This window comes from Excalfactoria chinensis, chromosome 7, assembly GCF_039878825.1.
Source record: "Excalfactoria chinensis isolate bCotChi1 chromosome 7, bCotChi1.hap2, whole genome shotgun sequence".
Taxonomy (NCBI): Eukaryota; Metazoa; Chordata; class Aves; order Galliformes; family Phasianidae; genus Excalfactoria; species Excalfactoria chinensis.
The window spans coordinates 10,137,113-10,156,405 of NC_092831.1; the positions used below are offsets into that span (position 1 = coordinate 10,137,113).

The window sequence follows — 19,293 nt, forward strand, 5'->3', positions numbered from 1 at the left end:
AAGTAATAAAGATGTTCTTACACAGGCAGAGGTGTGCCCTGATCAAACTCTAAAGTGAAATATCAGCTAGAAGCAGCATTTGATCTAGATTAGAAACCCACTTTAAATGTTTGAAGTAGAAAAGCAGTAGGAGGTGATCTAAGTCTCCAAAGCCTTTTGTCGATAAGAAAGCTCTGAACGATTTCCCTTTAATAATATTACTGCATTTTTAAAATGTGATTTCTGTAGTTTCTGGACAGTACAAAAGGGTGTGATATTTATCCAGTGGATTAGCAGACTAACAGGATCATTAACACATTAATCAACATCTTGTTCCTTGGCTCAACCTCATGGGCTGAGGATGCCCAGATTGGAATCACAGGAGGAAACAGAGGATTCACTTCATCCAACTAGGGGAATACCTGTGTAATCAGTGAAGAGTCTCATATCAATGAAGAGAATGAGGTGTCTTCTAGAAGATGATTAACATTACACAAAGTATATAAAACAGGCAAAATTAATTGCATTTTAGGACATGACAATCTCCTACCACTATGAGGCAACCCAGATGAAGGGGTGAGGATTTACCCCAAACTTACCAGGGATCCTACCTGAAGGAAAATGAGGACATTCAGTTGCTTCTGCATGAAACTTCTGGTTCCTTTGTGCACAGTGCCGTAACCGATTCATGAATGACCTGCTTTACTAAAGAGCCAACTTTATTCAAAATCTACGACCAGCTAACTGCCCTCTCACCCCCCTCCAAAGTTTTAGCCCTGTCCACATCCACCCACCTGCATACAATTAAACTGACAGATCAGTGTCTTGAGTAGCTAAGCCAACTCCTGCTGCAGTTAAACGGGACCTTCTCATCAATGGACCAGACCAGGCTCTAATAGGTTCACGACTGATGTATCTGTTCCTCACTGTATGACTTCCCATCATGTATATAGAGGACAAATTAATTTCTTCTCTCTCTAAAGCCAGATTTCAACTAGTCAGCATCAATAGCCATCACCGCTTTACTGATCGGCCTCCTTTTGGACACAAATCAAGATAGCTAATGAGCTGTTTTGCCATGAATCTCCCAGTTGCTAGATTTTTCCAGAGCTCACTCTGAGCTGCACTACCTCAACCTCCATCAAACCACTTCTGCTGTGACCTGGGCAACAAGGCTGTACTCTCTGTAGGTCCCCAGCCTCATCACCTCTATCTGTCACCTCCATCTCATCACTGACTGGAAGATCTTCAAGGCAGGACCATTGCACATCCATGCAGTAATACAGACCGGGCCCATCCAGCTTCTTACCATACATTCCTAGGCACCACCAGAGTCCAATCGTGGTGATGACAGATGGATACCAGCCACTATTACCAATAACAACAGTCACAGGGAGTTACGAAAAAAAATTACTTTTTAATGTACAAAAAGTTTATATACAGTTTCAGCATGTTACCTCCGTTCTTACGATGTAGAAAACAGCTAAAAATGTTCTTAAGATATAAATTTGACAGAACAATTCACCTACAGTACTTTTAGTAATGATGTCTTCTATACATAATATGTACAGTGCTGGAATGGTTATTATAATACTATTTCAGTAAATGAAGGAAGACCATGTCTGGAAAGTCTGAGAAATCTCAAGTCATTGGAGATTTGGTTTTGCTTTTGCGTTTGATCTTTTGTTAATGAGATATCTGTGAAGAGGGACTCAGCAGACACCACTGCCCTATGCAGCTGTTGAAAAAAATCACATTAGCAGTCAAAGGACACACCAAGGCCTGATTGGATGCAGCACATGGGATGCCCAGTTGCACTCCGAGTGTCCAGGACAACATACAACATCCTAAAATACGTACTGCCCTCTTTTCATAAATGCAAAGGCAAGGGCAAGGTCAGCAATTGCAGAATATATACAGCAGACTATAAAACAATCCCTTTACACATACCTTTCACGAGAGACACAAACCAACAGCCAGACACCTTGCTTTGCTTTCCTGTCCTCATGCACCCAGGACATCAGTGGGACCTCGAGGTGAGAGTATCCTGTGCACACCCTTTGCATTTGGGATGAGGTTGGATGAGATCGCAGGATGCTGAGCACCACCTTCTTGCACCAGCTGTGCACAGGGCTGATGGGCAGCAGGGCTGTCCCAGCCACCACTGCCAACCCCAAATGCTGGGGTATGAAACAGCGAAAAGTTTTCCTAGAGAAAATGATGCTTTCACACCAGCTGGGAACAGCGAGCCTGACACATCAGCTTGTGCAAAAGGAAAGCAGGGATGCTGGGAAACCAGAAAGTACCTTAAAGGGCCGTCGCCGTCTTATGCAGGGTACGGAGACAGAGCCATGGAGGGGAGATGGGAAGGAGAGAATGAGGCCCTGAAGATGCATTTGGTCAAACTGTGAGAACCTAGGGAGGATGCCACACTTGTTCCCTTCAACATGTGGGGCTGTGAGAGCAGGATGGGGAGAATCATCCTTGTCCTGCACAGTCAGGAGTTAAGCAGGGCCTCCTGCCTACATGCACCCACCACTTCTACCCTTCTGTCTGGCAACAACAAAAATAAATAATACTATCAGGATTGGCTTTAGTGCCAGGTGAGTCTGGCTTGGAAACAGCTAATCATTACTAGAAGCAGTTATATTCTGGTGGAGGATTTGGTTTTGGGAAGCCCTGCTCCTCCCACCTCTTCCCCAAGAATGTTTGCAAGATATTCTCCCAGACAGAGCCACTATTTTGATCCAAATACCTGTTTTGAGACTATCCAGATGTTTGCCTACACTGCAGACTGCAGGTGCAGTGCTGAGCTCAACCAGTCTGGGTACAAAGAGCAGTTTGTAGGTCGGCCAGGGTGTTCTTTTTGAATACAGCAGCTCTTTTCATGCTGACCAAAGCTGGGAGACAGGTTAACGCAGCACTGGGTGGGTGCCAACAAGCCTCCTTGCAGGGCAGCGTGCATTAGCTCATGGCTGGCCTCCTGTTAGTGCTGTCACGTGCCTGATGCATGCATGGGGCCTTGGTAGAGCCTTGCATGGAGCGCATCATCCAGCTGAACCCTGGCCAGACTAGCTCCTACAGTGCAGACTGGGCCAAAACAACCAGAAACCCTCCACTGCTATCACTCTTCAATGTGTGAGCACTTTATCATAGAAAACCCAAAGGAAAGCAAAGCTGTGGCAAAGCTGCACAGGGATATGGTAATGCACGCTTCAGATACACAATATTAAATAAGTATTCAGGACCCTTATAGAAGTCCCAGCAACACTCAGAGGGCACAGCTGTGCGTTTGTCAGCCTGCACACTGCAGCCTTCCTGCCACAGGGGATTATTTCCCAGTGATTGCTGTTCCCGGGCCTCTGCTCCACTCGGCACTTGATATAAACCACGTTGTAAACACATCTGATCAAAGAGCGCATTCACCTTTCAAGTGTCTCATCAATGCGTCCTTCCAATGTTTTCTCAGAAACACTGCTATGTTTTTATAAATGTACATTTCATATACGCTTCTGGCAATACACTATATTTGATTTTTAAAGGAAGAGAGGCCTTGGCTATTAAACACGAAAGCACGGTAAGGCACTTTGCTGAGAAGCCATTTGGAATCCATGCTCTTTGCAAGGTACAAAGGTATTTGTGGTACAAAACAATACTGCTGGCAGAGGGCTTGTTTGGAGACACAACTAACCACCGCTCTCATTGGAGTGGCATACATAGTATGGCTTTAATTCTGATCAAAATCACATCCATTTTTTTTTTTTGTTTTTTTGTTGTTTTTTTTTCCTGGGGTGGGCTGAAAATGGAATTTTTTGCAAACATAACTAATAGGAAATGACGGGGAGCGCTGTCTACAGGGATGGGGGTAGGGGGCTTTTGTCTTTAACCATGCAGTCTCCTAGCCTGGTGGCAATACCGTTCAGTGCTCTGGGGAACAAAGCCAAAAGTAATACTAGAGGTGCACCTCTGCGGTGCTGATCTGCCTGAATGTAGTTTACATAGCTCCGTACAGAGACTTACTTTGTTTTTTTTCCCCACTTTGAATCCCTTTAAGGTATTTAATACTTACAAAAACGAAACAAAACAAAAAAAAGTCTACTCTATTGGAACAGGTTATTTTTCAAAAGCACTTTGATAAACCTGCTTTACACAGACCCCTTGGATAGCACTCAGGCCTTGTGCTTTACTGTTAGGACATCATGTTGAGAAATTTACTCTCTTCTGCCAGGGTGGTCAGCATGGAGCTCATGTCTCCTATTGCCATATTGCTTATTCCTGTGGGTATGGTGGGCAGAGTCAGAGAGTTTCGTGGAGTCGTCAGACGAGAGGAGTTCTGGGAGAGGTTCTGCAGGATGCTGGGGCTCAGGGTTCCTGACATCAGACTCGAGTGGTCCCCATCATCCATGATGGCATCAAAATCTATCTGGGGCGGCTCAAGACCTTGTGAGTCCACCGTGCTGGACACCTGGTTGGTGCCTGGGGATGGCAGAGCGGCCGGCTTGCCGCTCAGTGCGCACTGCTGCTGCCTGACCCTGCAGTCCGAGTGATTATCAAAGCCGCTGTTCTGTTCGTACATGTGGATTTGACCATAATAGTACATCAAATTATTTTCCCTCGTGCCATCCGCACATTGTTGGGTCGATGCTGGCAACATGTCGCCGGCTCTTTTATGCACAGCCTCCACCGCCTCTTGGCCAGGGCTCATGGTGTTTGTAGGGTGGGGAGTTCTCATGTAGCCCAGCTGCTGCACGGTGCGGAGGCCTCGAGGCCTGTTGGCTGGGCTGGGCTCAGCAGGGGGACGAGGCTGGACCATGCCGGGTGGATACGTCTGCGCCACTGAACCCATCATACTCTGCTGGGGCTCAAAGCTCTGCTGGTTGGAGGGCATGATGGGCTGATGGAAAGCCTCTTGAGCCATAGGGAAGTTCATGTGGGTTGGCTGAGATGAGTAGTTCTGCTGGCTTGGTTCGTGCATGACTTGGTTCAGCATTGTGCGCTCACTGTTGCTGCTGACCATTAAGGATGGGTCGGTCGCCATGTCCATTTGCTGAGGGTGGAGGTGGGGCCCAGACTTTGTTGCCATGTTGCTACAAGAAGGAGAAAGCTGATTTGGGTTGCCGTTGATTGCACCGGGGCTCAGCATTTGATGAGCTTGGTTATACCCTGCCTGTGAGCCCAGATCAGGGTTCATCCCTGGGCCTATGCTCATTGGCTGCTGCCGCAGCTGCATACAGTTTAGCCTTTGCCCATCCATGCCCACATTTCTTTGCATAAAGCTCTGCTGTGTTACATTCATGCTGTTTTCTGGTAGCTGCATCTGCTGCTGGTTGTAGCTCTGGTACTGACCAAAGTTCTGCTTCTGCTGGACCACAGCTAAGTTCCCTTGCGAAAACTGCTGCTTTGATTGATTGGACATGATATCAACTGTACCCGAGCTTACTTCATTCCACTGGACTGGCATGTTATTTTTATTCATGTCTGAGGCCGCATCAAAGCTCATGGAACACTCTGCCATCATGGGCCCCAAATGGCTCATGCTCGCCTCGGCCACCGCCATCCTGCGCTGGTTGGGAAAGGCTGGGGGCTGCAACTTCCCACCTCCCTGGAAGTTCTGCATCTCATTGCTGTACCCCATGGAAGTGCTTTCAGCCGCGGTCCCACTGTTCTGAGATTTGATGTACTGTACCACATCATCTGGCAGCATAATGTCATCATCTCCAACAGGCACCTCTGCCTCCCCAGTCATGGCTTCCATGGCAATGTTTTCACTGATGCTCAGTGGCCGGGGTGAGTAGGTGTGCCGGGCAAGACTTCCGTCAGAGCGCCCATAGTTCTGCATGCTGAAATTCCTCCGGTCTGCAGGATGTGGAGGATGGAAGGGGTTCATGCTGTTGGTGCTGTTGAAGCGGTGAACTCTTGGGAGGGCCTGGGGCTCTCCGGCAGGTCTCCTCACAGGGTCGCTTGCCCGTCTCGTGCAGTTGCCCGGAACCTCATGGGGAAATGCTGCAGTGGATGTGTAGCTGTAGTTGTTGCCATCACTGCAACGTCTGGGACCTGGTGGGAGGCGAATGGAGGGCAAGGTGGGCTCTGGTCCATCCATAAGTGAAATTCTGTTCTTCAAGGTCATCCTCTCCATGTTCGGAAGAGGCGTTGGAGGAGGGCCCCCTGTGGCAGCAGCATACTTGGCTTTCAGCCTGTAGTGCTGAGCTGGTGTGAGGTTCAGTAGGCCTGGCATCCCGCTGCACTGGCTCGCCTCACTTGACCGTCGGGAAGCATCTGTTGAAATCGGGTCATAAGAGTCAGCAGAGCTCGTGTTATTGGGACGGTGCCCGAGCTGTGAAGCTTCGCTGGAGCGGCGGCTGGAGAAGTATGGGGAAATCCCTGATGATCTGCGGCTCACGGTGTAGGCAGAGCTGATGGTGCTTGTCGTACTATCACGGCGCTCATTGATTTGGTTCAGCATCGTAACCTCATTGACAGACAGCTCCATTATTCTCGGATTAGGCAGCGTAGCAGAAGAACCACCACTGTTTTCTAGAATAGAGCCTACGAGAAAGATTGTGGGGAAGGAAAAGATTTAGTCAGTTGAGATATTCCAGTTGATAATGTCCTTGGTTCCAAAACAGAGACACACTAAAGCACCCCTAAGCCCAGCTGCTGAGAAAGTGCCTCCACATGAGCTTCTCTTAGTGGGGAAAAAGTAGGAATGGTGTGAACCATGCTACAGGGCAAATGTGCAGCTACCGCCACAGCTGTTTACTGGAACAGAAACACAACAGTTGGGAATAGGAGGCTGCCAGACCAAAAGCTGAAAGTCAAGGGTTCTTCCAAGACTAAACTTCAATATACTAAGCCTGAGGTTTAGTGCCAACAAGGACCTTGAGACCTCTTGGCAAAGAAGAGGAGCACAAAAGGGATCATAAAGATACCCTTTATCAGGAATCCCTAGCCAGAGGAAAACTAGTACATGAAGCTGTAGGCAATAGCCAGTATTGTTACTGGCTGATATTCTTGAAGTAACAAAAGGCTCACCAGGGCAAGAAAAGGTATGGAGGGCTTGGCTGGTTTGCTGCTGTGCTCCATCAGTCTCTTTGGAAATACATCAGCCCCTGGAGAACTGTTACTGTTGGAACAAATCCAAGTAGTCTTTTGGCTGCCACCAGGATGCTAAAGACTTCTGCAATTGGGTTCTGGACAAGACCAGGAATAAGATTCCTCTGTCTCCCTTCACAGTTCTGCAGTCTAGGTTTCTTTTGCACATCACCAGACAGCTGTGCTTCCACTCAAGCCCTTCCTTTTATCTAATTCTTCTATTCAGCAAGGGCTAACTCAGAGGTCATAAGAAACAATCCAACAGGGCAGACTCTTGGTTATGAGACCCGAGACAAGTTCTGGAGGGTTCCTACAGGACAAAGCCTAAACCCATGACTTACCATTTCCTGAGATGGGAGGCAGCTTGGTGTTTCTGCCTTGTGGAGCTGGGTTCACCCATGAGCAGGAGTCCTTAACTGTCTTGAGTTTCTCTTTCTTGAGCTGTTCAAGTCGTTGCATTGTCGTCATGTGTTTCCTCAGCTGCAGGCTGACTGTCAAATTACCAGATGAGACCGTTGAGTCCACAACAGGAGCGTTGTCATCCAGCGCCGTCAGATCTCCCAGACTTCCCCCGCTGTGCATGTTCATTTCTACTCCACTGTCATTGTTGTTGGTGCTGCCCAGGGGTGACGGCTCACTGCTGCATGATGACTGGCCACCAGGACTGGACTGACACATCTTGGGAAGGAACAGAGGAGGAGTTGGACAAGTGAAAAGAAACCAGGAGCACAGTACCCCCAATGGGCTCCATGTCTGGCCCTATCCCATGTGTCCCCACATGTTACCCTTCTCTGCCACAGGATCTCAGCTCTACCAGAGAGCATGGACAGCTTCCCTGGGGAGGAGAGCAGGGCATTACCTGCAGCTGGAGAAACTGTGGTGCGTTCAAGTGGAGGATGGAGAGGAACCAATGTTCCAGCCAAATATTAAAGGTCAGATGCTTCTTGAAGAAAAGCAGCACATGCTACTTAGTTGCAAGGCATATTGCAGCAAGCAGTGGTTTATCTAACATAAGATCAAAGCCTATGTATTTCAAACACAACATATTTCTGTCCCTTCTATCATATAATTAGATTAGCTAACTAATTTCCCAGCCAGGTAAAAACCTTGTTCACTGTTTGCAAGCTCTCGCTTACAAATAAGACAGATAAGCAGCATACTTAATTTATTTACATTAGAAGTTGCACACTGAGTAGTTTATTTGCACTAAAAGGTCTGAACTTTCTCTGAGGTAGCACTGGTGCTACCCAACAGGACACCTAGCTTCTCTGCTGGAAGCCCACACTCCAGCAACTATCAGAAAGTGGGAACACCGAAAAGGCAACAAACTTTGCCTGAGGCCAAGGTGGGAGTGCAGGGTGATGTTTTACTGTTTTACAGGAGCTCTCAGCGGCTGGTCTGATTGGCTCTGATGGCCTCATAGCCCTTCAATCAGGATGACAGAGACTGCAATCCTGGGACTTAATGGTGAGCTGTGATACTCAGAACAACACGATAGTGAGAGTCCTGAGACATTGTTATGTTCTCTCTTTTCTGTGTTTGAGCAGATATCCTCTGCTCCCCACCATTACTTTGCTCTGCATGCCTCCACCTCCTCTCTGCAGGGTTAGCTGGAGACAGGAGGTTTGCTAGAGGCTATACTTTACTCATCAATTTTAATACAAAGGATTTCTTTGCTCACCTTAGTACCGACTGTCCTTAGGAAGGTAGAGTAAGGAAGGGTAAGCAGGAATAAAGAACAGGTTGTTAGGACAAAGACAGCAACGACAGAAAAGACCATGTTAGTATATGGAGGAAGAGGGGAGTGCAGAATACAACACAAATTGCTAATATTTCCTCATCCCATACCCTGCCTTCCCTGCCACAGTATCACAGAATAGCTTGGGTTGGAAAGAAACTCAAAAGTCATCTAGTCCAACACCCCTCCATGAGCATACTTTTAGTGTAAAGTCATTACCCCTAGTCCTTTCACTACAGAGCCAGGTAAAACTTTTCTCTCCATCATTCTTAAATGCCCCTTTTCAGTTTGTGGGCCCAGACAAAAGCCCCTTGGAAAGACCTCCCACCAGTCTCTGTGGGTTTAGATTAGACCAAACCTGGGTGAATACACAGGGCCTCAGAATTAAGGGAAATAGTGAAACATCTCACCCCTCCCATCACACTGATTTTAAGCAGGAAATGTGAGATGATCCTCCAGGTTAGATGCTGCCCATTATTCATGCATGGGTGAGGTGCTGGACAGGGAGAGCGTAGAGGATCAGCAGACACATGGGTCCTGCTGTCAGCGAGACAGCTTGGATACAGCCCTGGGAGCACAAAGAGAGCTCGGAAAACAAGCCCACACCTTCTGAAGAAACTGGGTGTGGAGCTGTGATTGTGCTTTTGTTTTCATAATAATAAGGAAAAACACACAGAGGAAAAGTACTGGAGAGAGGTCATCCTGTTCAGCAGTTCTCACGGGCCATTTTTATAACCCAGTGCAAAGTATCATTAAGGTAAAACTGTTCTTTCAGTCAGAGACATTTTGGATGTGAAAATGCTCACATCCTTCATAACCAAAACATGAAGCTCATTACTAATTTGTTAACAATTGCATCCCTTAGCCTTTTTCAGAAAATCTCTGTCCTTTCAGGGTATGTTGTTATGCATTCAGTGTTCCACCTCTTTCACCAGCAGTGCTATGCAGAGGAGCAGGTGGACTCCCCGCACGCGCTGGATGAGGTCTGAACACACTTGGGCCCATCACTGTTAGCACCACTGACTATGCTACTGCCTACTGCGGAGTTGCTGTATTGGCTGGAATGTTGTTAAACAGTCTTTGTTTCAGCTTGTGGCAACTCATGGGGTTGTCAAGTATGATCACAGTTGACTGCAAGCTCACAGTCTCTGAGCCAAAGAAGGACTGTTCATTCCAGCTCACCTATTTATTGCAGGCATCATTTCCCCACCCTGTCATCCCACCACAATCTTTCCTGGAGGTCCTGCAGTAAACTGGTGTACCCCTGAGCAATTAGTTCTAGCTGGGATAGAGGGCTGGACTAGATGTTCTCAAGAGGCCCCTGTTAACCCCAGTAAAAGAAAGACAGTGAGGGAGGTGGGGAAGGAGGAAGAGAAAAGGGACGGACTTCTGCTTCAAGACACATTAATCAATCTGCATCCTACATCTCTTGTGCAATTTAAATTGGAGAGCAGGGTACTGCAAATCTGTGATATTGCCACATTTTACCCAAGTACACAACACAGGCAGGCCAAGCATGATACTAGATATCACACAGCCCCCATGACTCCATGGACAGAAATGTGTGCTGCTGGGTAGGAAAGTACAAAATGTTCTCGACTGTGTCCTGACCTGCAATCTCATCTCTGGACCTGAACTCTAGGGTGTGGACAGCTGAAGAGCAACTGCCTGCAGAGGTAAATGGCATGCAATGCTTCACGCCCCCATGGTACTGCAGAAATTAGGAACTGTGTGAGTTCGGCTAAGAGCAACTGCTCTTACCACAGAATTCTCTGTTTTTATCGTTTTGACTTGTAAGCAATCCTCCATGCTCCTTGTGGTACTGTTGGCCTCAGGGCTCTCCTCTGACACCTTACTGCTCTGCTTGGCGCTTGCCTCATTGTCCCCATTTTCCTTGAGCGGAGGTGGCCTTGGGTGGACATCGTTGCGCTGTTTCTTTGTGACGTGGGCATCAGGTCCATGTACAGTCTTGACATGTTTCCTGAGGGAACTGGGGTCTGTGTACCTCTTTGTGCAGCCAGGGATTTTGCAGACATAGGGTTTCTGTAAATAAAAGCAGATATTGTGTTACATTTAAAGCAAGCCCAAATATTCCAGGTGCATTTTACGGGCCAAGAGAATATAGAGAATATGGCTGCCGGCAACAACAAAACGTGGGGCATCTGCTCCACAGGGTTTTCCAAGACACTCCAGATATGATATATGGGCTGCTGCTGACCCACACAGACCTGGCCAGTCATTTGATGTTGGCTAAACTCCTTGTTTTCAGTTGTTGGATTAAAAGACAGCAAAGAATTCGTGAAATACTTTCCTAATATTACTTTCCCGTGTATGTATTTGCTTGGGTGGCCACAGGAATGTTTCCTGATTACGAATGGGCGGGTGGTGATGTAGAGGACTGGCCATAAGGCATTCTCTCTGCTAAGGTGGGGCCTGCACCGGGAAAACGCCTGAGACCTGGCTGATGAAATTCCAGCAAAACCAAGCTGGAACCCTACACGATCTATCATGCCACTCCAGCACCTGTCACCTTGAAATCTGTTATTGTGCAAAACAATCCACAGACGTGCAATGTTTTTTTCAGACGATAGCGCTCTAGTCCTGAATTCATGAATCATTGATTGCCACAGGAAAACAAGGATGAAGCCACGCTTCTGAAAACAGAACTCAGCAAACGGATACTTTTCTTCTTTTTCTTCTTTTAACTTATTTATTTATTGAGCTTCCAATCTGAAGTGCATTTGCACCACAGTTGTTTGAGCTGATGCTGCTGTGCTGGAAGCTCTGAATTCATCACAAGTTCCACTTTCAGCCTCACAACTACTCTAAGTATTTCTTTGCCTATGCACTGGAATAGATCCGCAAAAAAAACCCACTCGGATAGATGCTGTTTGAAGGCTTCCCAAAATGACCATTCTTATTCTTTTTTTTTTTTTTTTTTTTATCTGTTTTCTAATGTCATCCAGAAACCTAAGTTAAAAAAAAATACAAAGGAGTGTGTATTCTTTGCAGAAAGCAACTATAATCACATGAAAAACACCAGAAGTCTGTTTCTTATTCAAAAGCATGCTTCCTGGATGATCCTGGCAGATCATTTTAACAAACTAAATGCTTGTAACGCCACACTGAGGTAAATATTAAATATATTTTAATGGTGGGTAAACCAAAGCACAATAAGTAAAATAGTTTGTTTATGAATCTCACACAACTCCTCCTATAAGGCATTACAGAAATATTACTGCTACTAAAGCTCACTCTGAAGAGCAGATACCACCCTGTGCTAAAAAAGCAACATTAAACAGTTAGATGCTACAGGAAGCAGTAGAAGAGGGAAGGATTCCTATCTGTTATCTGAACTTTTAATTTGTGTTGTTGGATGCAGTCTGTGTAGGGTATCAGCATATTAGGTCAGGGTCCACAAGGAGCTGGATGTTTCTGCCCTACAGCTTCACCTTTGTGCAAAATGGGAACACAGAGGAGGGGGCACCTTGCATCCAAGCTTTGCTCACATGAAAAGTTGAGTCATCACAGACCTTGTGCAGCTCCTGATCTGGATCACTTGGGAAGCTGAACCCATTTGAAGAAATGTAATGTAATAATACAGCCAAAGGCAAAATTCCGTATGTAGGAATATGGGACATCTCTTGGACAAACAGAAGGGAAGACTCTGGTATGCGTAGGAGGCATCCAGGAAAAGCTTTAGGGATCAGAGTTCAAGTGATCTATGGGCAAAAAATAATCCACATACTGAAATTAGTTCACATTTTGCTTCAATGCACACAAACTGGTCAGAGAGTCTGTATCCAGTCCTGAAAGTTGTACAAGAAGTCTTGGTCCATCCAAGTGAGGATCCTTATGGATGGAAGAGGCAAAGAATTGATCTAAGATAGGAAGCAATGCTATACTAGTGGGAGACTTCGGTGCCCTGATTGGTGTAGTTAACATGACAGAAAGAAGAGCAGCTTAGTGTAGTGCTGTGGAAGGGAAATAGCAACAGTGAAAGAGACATTGCATCCAGCACTGGGGGAAGACATAGGAAGCTTCCAGGGCTGGAAAACAAGCTATTTCTAACACATGAAGCTGTACCAGAGAGAATAAATCATCCTTTCCACCTCCCAGTAGAAGAAGCTTTAACAGAAAACAAATTTTGTTAACCAAACACCAGCTATTGAGCATGCAGACTTGGCTGCTCAGTAGGTGAGAGGCTGCTTGTCCTGGTTGGTCACTCCTGACCTCAGGGTCTGCACAGCCTTGAACCAACCCCAGTGCAGATGCAGATTTCTCGCTGAGGAAATAGCTCTCAGGCAAAGGACAACCCCAGCATTTGGGTTCATACCCGAACAAATTAAAATAATACTGGGATCCAGGTCTCAGCATCACACAGAACAAAAAGGCGCCCTTGAGTCTGAATCCTTATTCTGACTTCAACAGAAGAGCCTCAACCTACAGAGCTGCAGTTATTACTGGCAGATATTATGATGCCAGAGATAGAAATACTTCCTAAAAGCCCTTCGCATCACTTTAAAAAGCTCTCATCCATGGCACTTGTGTTCCACTCTCCAATAGTCTATATTTAACAGTTGCAAATTAGGCTGCAGACTGAATTCTTCATGGCTGCAAACATTATTAGAACTTCAGAGTGTTGTTTTTTCTCCCCCTGTCAGCTAATTAGTGGTAATATAAATTTCAATCGTCGGCTATGGTTGATTGCAACAGACCATCACATGCGTTACAATAAAGGCAATTTCCTCTGCTCCCCTACTACTAATAGCGGGTCTTAATTAGCCAAGGTTAACAAAGCATTGCATTGTGCTCTATCATTGTACATCAAACGATGGAGGAAGTATTATTTCCAGAGTGTCAGAATCCCGGGTAGCTGTTATACTACTGCAAGTCTGTGCCACACTAATGTGAAACACCACACGCACAAACGTACAATCCTATTCGCGCTATTAAAAATTATAAGTTTGGAAAATGCTCACTTTTAATTTCCAAAGCCGATTAAGAAGTTTGCATACTTTAACATCTGTTTATGATTTCAAACATGGCTTTCATAAATATAAAGCTAACGTGGTCTGGCTCTTCAACAAAATAAATCCCATTAAAAATAAGAAAAACCTCTCATTACAGTAGGTTTCTTTTTACACGAGTCCAGCGTGTAAAGTGCATGTTTATTGTCAGCAAAATGAAAAAAAAAAGCTCTCCGTTGAGCTGTGGTGAGTCCAGGCTTACCTCATTGGAATGCGTCCTGTTCTGGTGCTTGGCTCTATCCGAGGCATTGGAAAAGGCTTTATTACAGCCTTCGTGTTCACAGACGTAAGGTTTTTCTCCAGTGTGGGACCTCAGGTGTGTCTTTAAGTTCTCCAGGCGGGAGTAAGCCTTGGAGCAACCCTCAAACTAAAAGAAAAAGGAAAAAAGAAAACAACACAAGAGGGGTGATTAATTAACCAGAAAAATTTGATTTCCCTCCTGCCTAAACCCTCCTCATCTGTTTCTCATTCTTTCTCTCTTTTTTTTTTTTTTCCCCTTCCCTTTAAAGGGCTTGTGTTTTAGGGAACAACATCCACTTTGTTGGGAGAATTCCCCTCCCTAGGCAGGCTGAGAGTTTCAGCAGTGACTCACACTTAAGGTGCTGCTCCTTGTCGGGTACACACCTGACATTTCAACAAGAAACTTCTTTTTCCAGCAGGCTTGAACAGCCCTCCATTCTCTTAGCCATCCCTTTGCAATTAATATACTCAGAGATGGAAGTCCTTTCCTCTCACCCAGAGAATTGATTGTTTCTCGACAGCTTGACCAGCCTCGCAGCTTCCCTAGCTCCGGAGCTGGAAAGACCAGACCGTTCTCGAACACACAAGTAAAAATCTAGCAAGCTTTGAAGTCTCCCAAATTACAGCCTGGGTATACTCTTGGAAGATGCTGTGGTCAGGCTGTCTGACATTACCAGTTTAAAAAACAAGGCTCTCAATCTTGAAGACAGATGGATTCTTGGATGAGAGCACAGGCCAGAAGCCTTGCTCCTGGAAGGAAACCAGCTGCCCACACAACGAGAAGGAGCAGCTTGGGAGATATACTGTCAGGCTTCAGGAGATGCAGTTCCACCACCCTCTGCTCTGTTTGGAGGTTTCTCCCTGCACCTGCCCCATCTGCAGCATGAAGGATCTCACCAGTCACTGAAATCCAGGAGGCTGTCTTAAATGCTCTTTGATGAAGCATGCGAGAACTTACAAATGCTGAATTTTAAGAAATCCAGGGCTTCTTTCCAAATTCTGGCTGAATGCAGCCCTCACACCAACCACAGGGTGAACTTAGGTGCAGTAGTTCAGGTGCCACTGTCCTGGCTCTGCTCAGGTAGGGCTCCTCTAACTAGGTTCTCCCATTCCTTGTTACCTAGGACCCCAGCACATGGGCACAGGACGATCCCATACGGCTTCACTGTGCTGGAAAAAACACAGGGTTACTCAGGTATCCCTTTACAGTCTGGCATGGGGATGGTGGAAGTAAGGGCTCTGTGATCTTCTGATACCCAGATCTCTTTAAGGAGCAACTTCAAGAGATTCCTTCTGTGGGTATGTTTGGGTAGGATGAATCTGGTTCACCTTTCTCAGCCCATTAGACCCTGTAACTGTGAAGTAGCACAGTATAGAATTTCCTTCCCTTGGCAGAGGCAGACAGTCCTTTACAACTGGAGTCATTTATGGTTATTGAAACACATCATTCCACTCGCTGAAAAACAAAAGGAACTCAGCATGAGTTCAACTCCAAGTGTCCATTCTGGTTTTGCTGGATACTGACACAAAAAAAAAATGCATTTAAAGAAGAAAAACTCTGAGGTCCCATTTTCAAATAAGATCTTCTCAGCAAAGCATCCTGTGTTTGTTCAAAGAGGTTGTTCCCACTCTTATGGGTGGATTTGATTATGTCAGTGGGAGTTCTGGCTGTCATCTGTTGAAACTATTCTTTACCGGATCCCAAGCTGCAATGGAGTTCATCTGTAGATTTATGTACACCACAAACTTCTTGTCTGAAATGAATGGCACTTGGAAAAATCACTGCCAGACTCAGGCAAGGAACGCTCTGCCAAAGAAGGGCACCATCTGCAAAGCTTCCGTGTATCCCAGACAATTGGAAATGGTCAACACTCCACTTCAGAGATGGCTGCTATGACACATGACACGCAGAAAGACCACAGTTCTCCTGCAGGCAGAGGATGGCTCAAGACTGCAAACTCCCACAGCCCTGTCACTGCTCCAGTGAGAGAAAACCAAGACTGGAGCGAGGTGGGATTGAGCAGCAGTGGGTTTTCCTGCTCCATTTCAGCAATGAAGAAGTCCCTGCTACTTTTCACCTTTTCAGTCCCTCCACCTGCACTTGCTCACTTTTCAGCACATCAACGATCAATACTCCTTGATACTTCCAAAAGTAAGATTGGTAAAGCATGAGAATTGGGCAAGGTACTTTAGAAGATTAAAACAAAAGACATACTTCATAAGCCCCTGAGGAGCTTAGGCTTTAAATTAAATGAACACAGGGCTGGAAGATTGATAAAAGAGTTGTGCAGCAAGAAAATAATACATATCCTAATATTTGTAAGCAGGAGCTGGGAGAGAGTTGCAGGGGGAGCAGGGCTGGAAGTGACTAATGCAGCAGAAGAGGAGGAAGATACTGGAGGAGGGCTCAGATATCTGCCAAGCAGAAAGAGAGGCTCATTCTGGAGACCCTGGGGAGAGGAACAGCATAATGCTGGCAGTGGAAGAGGTACTGTCAAGAGGAAAAGGGTGGGAGTAGAAGACAGCAAAAGATATGGCTGGACCCTAGGGCTGAAGCATATGTGGGAAGGGATGATGAGCAGCTCTCCTCTCCCACCAGCTGGCCACAGCCACTGAACTTCATGGCTTACTTCTTCCCAGGGTTCCCTCTCATGTCTCCTCGGCTGCCTACTTGGGATGGGAGACATGGGCTTCAGTCTCTCAAGGCTGAGTAAGAGGCGAGCTTCTACCCACAGGACTGAGATAGGAAACAGCACCTTCCATTCTTTCTCAGCCACTGATTAATGCTAGGTGCCATGCCATGTGCATGCAGAAAGTTTGGGAACAGAGATCCTCCTGAGGCATAAGCACCCCAGGGTTCACATCACCTCTGAATTAAGACAGGGGAGGCAGGAGATGTTGGCCTAGGCCCCCAGGTTTGTGTGCATGCCTGGGTTCATGGGTGCAGGTAACCTGCAGCCCCCAGCAGTAGTGCTGGGCAGTGCTGAATGTGACGCTGAATTACACACAACCAAGACTGGCTGCTTCCCTATAGTGTTGTGTTCCTGAGTTTTCTTCCTGGACACAAGCACTAAGTTGCCTTTTTTGCATATTAAGTGACTTGTCCTGAGTCACTCTGTATCTCTGCAGTAGAGCTGAACCCAGTTTCCCCACAAAATGCAGTTTTGCCCACTAGACTCTCAGCTGCCCTCCTGGTGTAGCTGCACTGTCCCCATGGTGCAACCTGCAAGCAGCAATGACCCTGTCTGCACACATCTGTGTGACCCCAAATCCAGTGTCCCACTTGCCAACCTGAGAAGTTCTGCACATCCCCTCCAGCTCACCGTGCACTTGTGGGGCTTCTCTCCAGTGTGCCTTCGCATGTGCACCACCAGCATGTACTGAGCTTTGAAGGGCTTCTGCTCCCGCGTGCAGTCCTGCCAGCGGCAGACAAACTCCTTCTTCTCCCCGTGGATATGATCATTGTTGATGTGCTGGTGGGAAAGAAGAGAGAAACAGGTCACTTCTGAAAGAGCTGATGCCAGCAAAGCACAGATGGTGTTCCCAAAACTAACTGTGCCCTCCCCACTGCTTGTCATTGGGCACTGCACCTGGATGCCAGGTGCACAGATGACCCCAATAACCCCTCTGTCCACAGGGACATAGAGACCAGTGCTGTGGTCTGGCATGTCCAGCTGGGTGCTTGGTTCAAAGCTGCTATAAATCAGAGGTTTGCCATAAGTGCTGCAAAAGCAATGGGTAAATGCAGTGCCAGGGAATGAGGAGCCCTCCTGGTGTCTCCTGGGGGTGCCCAGTGCCAGTGCTAATGGGTTAAGAGAGGATGACGTTAGTAGACCACAGCTGACAGGAGTTGGACTCAATGATCATTATGGGTCCCTTCCACCTCAAGATTCTATGACAGTGTCATTTCTGTCTGCTGAAACCTCCCACACCACACCGTGCAGCCAGGACACCTTTGTGGAGAGATGCCAAAAGAGGGGGCAGAGGACACGAGGCAGCATGGTGCTGTCCCCAAAACCTCCACTTGCCTCAGAGTGGGGCTGGCAGGAAATGACAGCATCTGAGAGCTATGTGCTAGGTAGAACTTGGCAGCCCCAGTGACTGCTCATTTCTTGGGTCCTTAAAATCCTTCTGGGTTGAGAGGTCAGCCCCAGAACAGTGCCTTCATGTTCCCCGAGAGGAAGATGAGGGTGCTTTTCACTATCCAGAGGCAGATGAAACCCTGATGAAAATAAACAGAGACGGAGACCGGCCCATTGGCAGCGCGGCTCCAGCAGCAGCCTTGTCTCTGAATGGGGTCCTGCTGCCAAAAATAATGCCTGTCCTTGCTCCTGTGTTTTCAGCAGACATTCACTGACAGGAAATCCTAAAATAAACCACTTTGGGTTTGGGTTTTGTTTTTTTGTGCTGAGATTTTTTTCCAGTCCCCATCTCCACCCCATGGCCAAGGCCAGGCACACATGTTGTGGCTTGGGATGAGATTTGAAGGGGTGGTGGGGCAGCGTGAGGACACAGAAAGTCAGGAAAACAGAGCAGTGTGCCTTCATGGCCCCGGTTGACTCAAGCCTGGCATTCCGTATGCCATGACCCAGGCCTGGGGACAAAGACCTGCCACATGCCTGGATGATGGAGGGAGGCTGCGGCATGCAGCTTTGGGTTAGGTTTTGGGTAGGACTGGAGAACAGCTGCCTACAGCTCTGATTTTTTAACATGGCACAGGTGTGAAATTTTGGCAGAGATCTGGTTAGCCCCCCTGGGAAACCTATGGACACATTACACCATATCCAGACTGGACTGTGAAGATGTCTCCTGGCTCTGTTTACATGGGAATCTGACCTGCAACCAAGACTACGCAAAGCAGTGCTAGCAGGAAGCGTGTGGGCTCCCCTGTTGGGTTCCCCTTGGGCCAGAGGAAGACACTTTTATTGGTGGGGGACTGCAGCCCCCCTTACGGCTTATGAACTCACTGTCTGGGCAACATCTGCTTCCCATCACTCCATGCAGGAACAGTCACACGACTCACCACACTTAACTACGTTTCTCCACAGCCCCCACTAAACACTTAACAGGCCTATGGCTTTCCTTGGGCTTCTCTCAGATGTGTGCAGCCTTCCAGGCTGGGACCAGTTGTGCTTGAAAAAATACACTCTCATTCCCACTGCTCCTCTTTGACACGCAATGCTCCCATAAGCACATTGCCCACTGCGTATGCAG

At 47.0% G+C, this 19,293-nt stretch overlaps 1 protein-coding gene across 8 annotated transcripts in view; it reads right to left on the bottom strand.

The window, feature by feature from the left end:
• Nucleotides 1-1,469: 1,469 nt before the first annotated feature.
• Nucleotides 1,470-19,293, bottom strand: part of GLI2 (GLI family zinc finger 2) — a 172,700-nt gene continuing 154,876 nt past the window's right edge. For all 8 annotated transcript variants that reach the window (XM_072341080.1, XM_072341077.1, XM_072341078.1 and 5 more), the window contains 5 exons: nt 17,403-17,552; nt 14,042-14,206; nt 10,571-10,852; nt 7,413-7,749; nt 1,470-6,525 (listed from right to left, as the gene is read on the bottom strand). In XM_072341080.1, coding sequence (XP_072197181.1) covers nt 4,169-6,525; nt 7,413-7,749; nt 10,571-10,852; nt 14,042-14,206; nt 17,403-17,552 — 3,291 coding nt within the window. In that variant the 3' untranslated portion in view covers nt 1,470-4,168. The remainder of the gene's footprint in view (nt 6,526-7,412; nt 7,750-10,570; nt 10,853-14,041; nt 14,207-17,402; nt 17,553-19,293) is intronic.